Genomic DNA, 9,541 nt, shown 5'->3' with positions numbered 1-9,541 from the left:
CATTAAATGAGAGCAAATTTCTTTGGAATCAGTATCAGATCGGCCATATTAGCCGAAGTTACTAATACCTCATATTAAAAAAAAAAAAACAGCGACGGATACAATACAAACAATTTCTTTAATAAAAGAAAATGCTGTGAACTAACCATATCGCTAATGCCACTGTCAATTAGGGATGTAAACGGATTGGATTCGGATCGGATACGGATCGGATGTGATCGGAGCCAGATATTCCCTGGCCGAATACGGATACCTCTAAACGGATTCGGATGCGGATCGGATTCGGATTTTCGACCATCCGTTTACATATCTGCCTTGTGTAACCCGGACCTTCCTCCCCCTAGCGGATACAATTCTCTCTCAATCCATATCTCTTAGATCATGATTCTCTTTTCATCATATTCTAGAACTTGTTTAATCTTCAAAAACCCTAAAAATCATTATTTACTTAATTTTTTATTATTAAGTATTCGGATTTTTTTTCGGACGGATTTTAATCGGAGTATTCGGATTATTTTCCGGATATCTCTAAACGAATACGGATGCCTCTAAACGAATACGGATGCGAATTCGAATTCGGATTTCGGTTATCCATTTACATCCCTACTGTCAATGCTGTGAACTAAATCAATGGTTGAATTGATTTTGATGAGCTTTTGATGGAGTTGTGTGTGGTTATCCCAGCTGTGTCACTCTCTAGGCAGGGGGTTGTTTCATAGGACTTAAAAGCAACGTTTCCACACGCCATCAGATTTAAATTGTTTCAATCCACTGTCAAAACCACTAACTAATAGGTATTGACCCATATGTCAGTCCCAAAAATCTATAGAAACGATCTAATAGACACCACAATTGAAGATACTAAACTGCCCAGATTCAAGTTCTGGTGAAACTTGAAGCCATACCTGTTGATCATAATATATATGAATCCATTATGACAGAGTGGAACCATCAAAATGTACAAAAGCCATGACAGTATAGCATAGTGAAACCACCAAATGTTCGAGGGTCATGAGACTCATGAGAACCATATTTCTCCTAGATTCTTTATATCTGATCAGGAAAGAAGCCGGTGCTCATATGTTCACACACAATCAAGGTTGTTAACTTCTGTACAATTCAGATTAAAACTCAGATGGAATTTCACCATGGTTGGGCAGGAATCGAACTCAGCCTCAACCAATTCCAATCCAAATTAGATGATTCGGCCGATCGGAACTCTAGATTCTAGATACCTTTGCATATGGTACTTCAAGAACGTAGCTCTAACGCATTAGGTTCCAATAATCTCAAAGGGAGAAGCAATATTCTACCAAACGAATAGTGCTGACATACAATGGAGTCACGGTGTCACCAATGCATATACTGGAATTAAAAAAACAAAGCCATGACATGAAATAACAGAAACCCAGGGAAAAATGCAAGATATAAAAAATTAAGCAAGTTAAGGTACACAATAGGTGATAAAGATTTGATATAAGCCAACTGACATAATAAGCAACAAGCACACAATTTCTAAACCCAAACTAATAAAAAAAGGCTCCCACCAATAGGTCTGTGGGAGGGTCATAATGTACGCAACAGCCTTACCCCTGTTTTCACAAAGAAGCTGTTCTAAATCCAAACTAATATGCACGTAAAAACAAAATCAAACTAAACATTCTCCCTTATCCTCTTGCTTAACACTTAACCTCCTTCAACCCGTGGGCAAAGTACAAAAACGTTGGGTCAGCAGCACCTTCCTTGTAGTATGCAAAGACCACACTGGCATCGTCATTCATACTCTCTCCTACAAAACTGGAAACAAATGACGGTATTAGAAATCCAAAATACCACAACACGAATGGAAAACACAATAAAATGGAACAAATTCCAAGAGAAAATGTTGTTTTGAAATTTCGATAGAAGAAATGGAGACATACAATTGGAGGTCCCTCAGTTTCGAAAGCAGGAACTTAGTCGCACCCTCGATGTTCTTCTTGAACTCCTCTTGCTTCTCCCCTTCCAGCTTTGGTGTTAGCAACTTGATGTACCTCTTCATGTAAGTAACAAACTGCTTCTTGTCAAAAGAAGGTTGTTCCTGTAATAAAAAGAAGTTCCATAAGATCCACCTAATGAACAAAAACAAATATATGTGGACGCTTAAGGTTGGAGGTGATCATTAACCTGGAGACGGAATGTGTCAACAATATCGACAACCTTGACAGCCTGGTCATCCACACCCTCATCATCTTCGCCACCTTCTGCAGAAGGGTTGGCACCAATATTTACATCAACTGCACCTTGAACTACCCACTAAAAAATCACACATGAAATAGATTAGTTTCCCTGTCCACCACATTATAATAACAACTTCAAAATCTTACAACAGTCTAATGTCAACATATATAAAGACCCCAAGCTTCAATAATTATGAAAAGGGCGAATGTTCTCTGTGCCGCAGCACAGCCTGCACCCAAGCACATGGGCAGCCAGTGCAGGGGGGTAGGATGGTCATTGCACCCACCCCCATGCGCCTTGGCGCAGGCTGCGGTGCGGCACAGAGAACAGCGCCCCTTATGAAAATCTCCTCTACCCATCCTTCTCTTTTTCTAGGATAGTCCAAGTTGGGAATTCTATCCTTATGGATGTTTTCTTTTCCTGATTTTCATGAAGAGTTCTAGCCAACAAATTGGGATCAAATTTACGCCAATAAGTGCACAGCAAAACATTGACAACAATTCACATAAACCCTCTGTTTTTCCTTGAATCAAAGTACTTTCATAATAGTATAATACAAAGTCATAAGGTTTGGTAGCAGCTACACCAGAATGTGACAGTCAAACAGACTATAACCCAAAATGAATTTAAGGCGGCAAAAAAGGTCACCTTTCCTTCAACTTCCCACAAGATTCCATTATGGATCTCCTTGTACGGAAATGAATCCGAGAGTAGTTCATCACCTGGAAATTCATGGATTCACATTTTTAGCATAAATTTAAACGAGACAACTAGATAACATCAAGTTCAGCAATAAGAAAAGCCAACACCACTCAAATTACTAAACAGGTATTTGCATTCTGAAAAGCAAAGTAGAACAAACAAAGAAAAGGAAATATTATATGAAAAATGCAAGCCAAGAGAAAGTCATATATCACTTATTTGGTGACATCTCAAAAGCTACAAAGAACCATAAACAAATTGAAAATGAAATTGCTAAACAATACAGACCAACTCAACATAAGCTTTTCCACATGATGGGGAATTCAGGCATACATTCAAGAAAATCTAACAGATATTTTTCATTCAATGAGTGGAAAGGAAAACCATACCACTTAGCTATTTAAAAGGTCAAGAAGCTAATGGACTCTAGAAGTGGTGTCCAAAAATCCAGATCATCTAGTATATTATTTTTTGTACACTTAACCTACTGAAAAATCTTAGAATATAAGCTCAATATCTCATAAAATCTTAGCATATACAACCAGTATCTCATGTTAACTCAAGCAAATGTACATTAGGATACATTCCGAGCAATATGTAGAGCAAATAAATCAATGCAAAGCAAGAAAGGGGGATAAAACTAAGGATACACGCTTCAATGGTCCCCTATCTCCCTTACAACCATCTTCTCCACAAATTGATAAAACATTTCCAATGGAAATGAACACTCAAAATCACCCCATAAAAGTTCCCTAAATCAGGTGATGCAATTGCGTCTTCTCAGGAATCTTCCTCCTCCAAACCAGCCCTCCATCATCAGGTTTTAAAGATCTTAATATAACAGAAGTGAAACAAAATGGCTTACCTAGTACCTAGGTTTCCTAAATCAGGACCATGGAGCCTAAACCCACCTAACTGTTACATTGACGACTGTGCAGATGTCCCATCCTAAATGATCAGCAAAAAACAGAAATAATGGAGATAGCTGACAGAGTAGATGGGGGTTCCATATCAGGGACCAGTTCAACTCTTAGGCACATACAACAGCCAGCGGGGGCAGACGTCCAATCCAAAGATACAGATCTGATTATGCCCAGAGAAGTTGCAGAATCACCAAGAGCACACATGGCATAACATATATAACTATGACTATAAATTAAATGACGCACGAAAGAAGTAAACTAAGATAGTTTGTCCAAGAAACTGACAATGGGAACTAGAAGACTATTATTACAAAAGGAGATAAGAAACTTTAATAAAGCTATCCCACACTAAAGAATAACGGCCTCATATATACCATCCAATTATACATGTCATGCCTCACAAAAAATCACAAAAAGGGATGACTTGATGAGAAGAATGTAGCTCTCTAGAACTTCTGTTTACATTCAAAGACGTGGATATAAACAGGAAAAACAATTTTTTATTATGTAAGGGATTTCAATGAAGAAATGCAGCAGGCATGCAATATTCTACGCATAAATAAAAAACAGCCTATAATACAAGGTATAGGGGATGAAAAATGCAAAATTCACCAGCTAACATCTCATCATGTACAGTAAGAACCATAACATATTTTTCATTCAGACAACCATACAATCAGCCCTTATAGATCAAGGAACATTCCAGAAGATACTTGAACCCAGTAATAAGCACAAACACGATGCTGGGATTGTTTACAACTAATTATTAAAATGCTATTTCTATTGAAATCTTAGCATGTAGACAGTCTCTAAGATAATATTATTTTGAAGGCGTACTACACCAGTATACAAAAGAAAAACCTTAATTAATGGAATAGTCCCCACTTGGGAAACATTCCCAAAAACCACTATAAGTACTGAATAAGATTTTCAAAAAAAAAAAAAAAAGTCACGTTTCAATAGTCAATTGATAGAATAAGAAACCATATTTTAGCACAGAAGTCTACACTAAGCAAACCGATTTCTTTGACAGATTGCAGGTCAGGAAAACTGAATCCTATACCCCCAAATGAACCATTATAACGTAACAATGGTCAGATTACATGTCTAATACTGTTCATAAGCAATATATACACTATATCTCCCACAATTGTTAACTCTTAGATTCCTGTGATTCTACCATAGTTGTTAAAGGGCCTAGGCAAACCAAGGCGAGGGGGTAAAAAACCAAGGAGACACTAAAAAACAAGGCGAGGGAAAGGTGCCTGGACGCCTAGGCGACGCCTTGACAATCATAGATTCAACAAATGTCCCACCTAGAATGATCACCTATAAACAGAGATTATGGAGATAGATGACAGATAAGATGGGTACCCTAAATCTGGAACCAATTCAGCTTGAGGCACAAATAAAAGCCAGAGGGATAGAGGTCCAAAGCCTAGATAAAAAATTGATCACATCCCAGAATCACATTGGACCCACAACCTGTTAAGGGTCATCACTGAAGTTATGATATATATCACCGATTTCCTGCCCCCATGATAGGAGAACCGTATGACAAACACTGGAAAAAAAATAACAAAGTTCCCCAGAACATTAATTTCATGTAAAGACGCAAACATTGGAAAGATAACCAGGAAAAATGTTAGATCCCGTTGGGATTGTTTAAATTAACTCTTTGAAAAGATAAAGAGCGAAGGCTCGAGTTGTGATAAGAGGAAAAGATGCCTCTTTATTAGAGAGTACTTTCTCAGTAAAGAGGTATAATTTCCTCCTTACAACACTCTCCACCTTCTCTTTATCTTTAAGATAGTTAATTTAGAAAAACACAACTCTTGCAGCACTCGTAAAGATGCAATAACAAGGGAATAAAGACAATTGATTGAAAGTAGAAACAACCAAAGGACTACGAAAGACAATGATTTCTAACAAGATCTAATAGATAAACTATTGCGAGAACATGATAATAGATAATACAAATTTTAGGACCTAGAAAACGAGCTCAAGCCTGCCAGATCTGATTGATGCATGGAACAATATTTCATATCAGATCTGATGAGTAAAGCTACAAAGCATAAAAAACAGTAAAACATAATGAGCTTTTTTATGTTTCCGTAGAAACGGAATCGAAGGGAATGGTTTGTTAAGATTCTTTCTTGCGTCATAGAAAATCACCCACCTAGAACCCTAGAAACAGATACATGGTAAACGAAAGAAACAAATTCCTTTGGGAAAGAAAAAAAAAAACCTCACTGATCTATGAAATCGTCATAGAAAGGAACTCAAGATTAAAAACTGAACAAATCAAAGAGCAAATTACCTGTGATGAGATCCTGGTAGACGATCATATTTGTAAAATTGCTTGGTGGCGCCTACTACAACTAAGAATAAGGATTGAGAGGAAAGCGGTGCTGGCTAGGGAGCTAGAGGGTTTGCAGAGGAAGGGAAGCCAAGTATTTATAGGCGAGGATTTGACGAGAGAAGTCACAATTACGTAAAGAAGGCTATCTGGTCGCGTGGAGTCCTTTTGCATTGAAATTTCAATCAAACCCGAAGACTATTTTATTCTATTATCCATTGATTCCATTCTATATGCGAGAGGGTTTGATATGCCGCCAGCTTTTGGAAATCTAATGGTATGCTCCAAGGTTGGATACAGGAGGGTAAGGGGGTCTTTTCCAAAAGAGGATCAGAGATGAATGTTAAGCCTAGCAACCTCTCTCTCTCTAAAACTAACAACACCTATAGTGATGATGTGATATATATTTTGACCAAAAAAATAGTTAAACAAAAGGAGAATGTGATATATAGATCACTTGTATTGGTTTGATTTCATATCAAAACAATTTTTATAAAAAATTCATGTCCATAGTGGACCCGTGTAGCTCAAGTAGTGCAGGATGCGCTCAGACACATGGGGTAGGTGAAATGATCGCATCCGCCCCCCTGAATGATCGAAATGATCGTCCCATCCTATCCCATGTGTCTAGGCACAGCCTATGTCCCCCGTGTGCTCCTGGGGCAGAGAACATGGCCCCTAAAAATTAATATAAATTTATATAAATATTAAAAAATAGGAAATATGTTATAGAAGTGTAATACAAAAAAAAAAAAAAATTCTATCAAAATTTAGGATATTGTTTTAGCAAAATAGTGATGGTATCGTAATTATTGGACTCTTGGCAAGGAAAACCATGTTCATCATGTGTAGGACAGACTAGCCGCATTCCATTCATTGGAAAGGCTTTGTGAGTCTGAAGCTATAGGTTGTACACATGGTTATCCTAATCAGTACATCTTTTTTCTACCAAAAAGGAAAAAATGAAGTAGTTTTCTATTTGGGAGTGTCGTCTGTGCCAGCACTCCCATGTGTCTAGCTCTCTTCTCCTCAATATAAGGAGGCAAAGGTGTCTTTTCATATGGGGGGAGAGATAAAGACTCATGGGAGTGATAGCGAACGCCACACTCCAACAAAGTTCTTTTTCCCAAACCAAAATCGAAACCGAAAACCGAACCTAAAATCGAGCCGAATTAATCGAACCAAATCGAATCGAATTAATTCGGTTTGGTTTCGATTCTGGTATATGGTATTCTAATTCGGTTTGATTTCGATTTCATGCCAAGACCCATCGGTTTGAACTGAAACCGAATCGAATAAACCACTTAATTAAAAACTATATATCTTTTAAAATTTTTGGTAACCATATCTAACCGAATGACTTTAAATATTCCACTTTCCTATGTTTTCTTTTTCATATTCTACTTTTCATGGGGCAAAATAAAAAACCCTATAAATTTTCTTTGTATTTTAGTAACCATCTAACAGAATGACTTTTCATATTTCACTTTTCAGGTTTTCTCAATTTCTCTTTCTTAGTTTCTTGGTTTCCTTTTTCAACGTCAACTCTTCAAGTGTGCAATTGAATCAGAATTGTAATCCGAAACCGAAGCCCAAATTGAAACCTTATTTGAAAATTGAATTAGAATTGTAACCGAACCAAACCAAGCAAGTTCGGATTCGATTGGTGGTCTCAAAACTAACTCGATTTTTTATTCGATTTTGGGCCACACCCTCAAGTCATGGAACCAAATCGAAACCAAACGGATTGACACCCTTCCTTGTCTTGGTCCCTTGGAGACTCTCAAGTCCCATCATATGCTTGGATCATTTCCCCTCATTCTTTCGATTGTCCTTTATGCTCACTAGTCATGCATAATTATAATAAAAAAATGTCAAATAAAAAAATATAAATTTTGTAGGGCAAGGGGCAAGGGTTGGGCACACCCCAGCTCCGGGTAAGCTAGGGGTTGTCTCCAAAGGAGAGGGTGGGAGGACAAACAGTATGTCAAGATATAAAATAACCAAAATGCCCTTACAAGGTTGACGAAGTCAAAACTAGTAAGGTAACCTCAGAATCGAGTCAATTTTTATAATATAAGGGTTTATTTCCGAGTATTTTAAAATGATTTAACTTAGAAATTATTTTATGAAGGACTCAATTTTGAATCATGTAGGACACACTGGCTAAGAGGCTTTTAATATTTTCAATGACCTTTAGATTTATTTTTGGATCGTGAAATTTGGATTTTATATCTTTAGGATTATAAATCCTTGAATTTACAAAGTAATTAATCCATTTGGATTGGAATTGGATCCAGGCCGCCTGAACCTGAACTGCATTTGGTCGATCCCAATCATGGTTCTTAATCTCAGACTGGATCGGTCGATATTGGATGGTTGGTGTTGGCCAAGACCGATACAATACATCAATACAAACAAAGGTAAGAACGTAATAAATATTAATTTTTTTATGAAAAAATATGGGCAAATGCGTCTTATTTGGGCCGAGACCGACCCAATACATCTATCCGATCTGATACCAAAATTATGAGGTCCCAATGGGTATTTATTTGGGTTTCTCTCTAGATTTGTTTGTGGGGTGGGGCCCATGGGGGTGGGGAAAGAAGTAAGGGAAAATTACTTGATTAGTCACTTTTGAGTTTCTTCTTACAAAACTATCCATTGTATCTTTTACTTAACAAAATTGTTCAACATTGAGTTTAGGCTTACAAAATTAGCCACTAGAGTGTATCTCCCTCTCTTACCTTAGTTACCTACTTTGTTTGACATATTTACCCCTGATCCTACCCCCTACTTTCTAACCTCGATCCAGATCCTCTACTGCCAAGCTGCTCGGCAGGACCGTGCTGCCAAGACACGGCTAGGCGCGCTATGACTGGCTTACCCCTGTCCAAGTGCCTTGCCCAAGTAGGGGTAAGGCGGTCATTGCATGCCACACCGTTTCTTGGCAGCATGGTCCTGCCGGGCAGCTCGGCAATAGAGGATCCAAATTGTTCTCCCTTCCCTTCGCATGACCCATCTCCTGCCTTCGTTCAAGCACCTCCACCCTACAAACCCACCGCTCGCCAGCACCTGAACCTCCACCGAGGCCCCTTGACCTCTTTGTTCTAACCATGGAATTAACCCCCAATCCCACCACCACCACCCCAAAGTGGGAGAAGCAAAATCAAAGACACCATCACATCATCATCATCCACCGATCCAACTCTCGAAGCCCACCATCGACCACCACACTCCAACGACCGAGAAGAACACACTGGAAGGATAGGGCTTAAGTAAATGAAAATGAAAACGAAAACGAAAACGAAAACGGATTGAAACAGAGGAAGTAAGA

At 38.2% G+C, this 9,541-nt stretch overlaps 1 protein-coding gene and 1 non-coding gene across 2 annotated transcripts; both read right to left on the bottom strand.

Annotated features, from left to right (window-relative positions):
• Positions 1-1,637: 1,637 nt before the first annotated feature.
• On the bottom strand, positions 1,638-6,208 carry LOC122669910 (translationally-controlled tumor protein homolog). Its single transcript, XM_043866816.1, has 5 exons — positions 6,166-6,208; positions 2,869-2,942; positions 2,167-2,295; positions 1,923-2,080; positions 1,638-1,797 (listed from the first exon to the last, which is right to left on the bottom strand). Exons 1-5 carry the CDS (start codon positions 6,191-6,193, stop codon positions 1,680-1,682), a joined length of 507 nt encoding a protein of 168 aa, XP_043722751.1. The 5' UTR covers positions 6,194-6,208; the 3' UTR covers positions 1,638-1,679.
• Positions 3,859-3,960, bottom strand: LOC122670162. Its single transcript, XR_006334139.1, has one exon. It is a non-coding gene; the product is annotated as a small nucleolar RNA snoR99 (small nucleolar RNA).
• Positions 6,209-9,541: the final 3,333 nt, after the last annotated feature.

Source organism: Telopea speciosissima, chromosome 7, assembly GCF_018873765.1.
Source record: "Telopea speciosissima isolate NSW1024214 ecotype Mountain lineage chromosome 7, Tspe_v1, whole genome shotgun sequence".
Classification (NCBI taxonomy): Eukaryota; Viridiplantae; Streptophyta; class Magnoliopsida; order Proteales; family Proteaceae; genus Telopea; species Telopea speciosissima.
Note: the sequence above shows the minus strand (reverse complement) of the source record. Positions and strands in the feature narration are given on the sequence as shown.

Excerpts from the sequence above, each read along its gene's own strand:
- LOC122669910 (XM_043866816.1), bottom strand. The coding sequence starts at position 6,193 with ATGATCGTCTACCAGGATCTCATCACAG. Across the intron at positions 2,296-2,868 it reads TGTGGGAAGTTGAAGGAAAG|TGGGTAGTTCAAGGTGCAGT; the intron begins GTGACCTTTTTT and ends GTGATTTTTTAG. Across the intron at positions 2,081-2,166 it reads TTGACACATTCCGTCTCCAG|GAACAACCTTCTTTTGACAA; the intron begins GTTAATGATCAC and ends TTTTTATTACAG.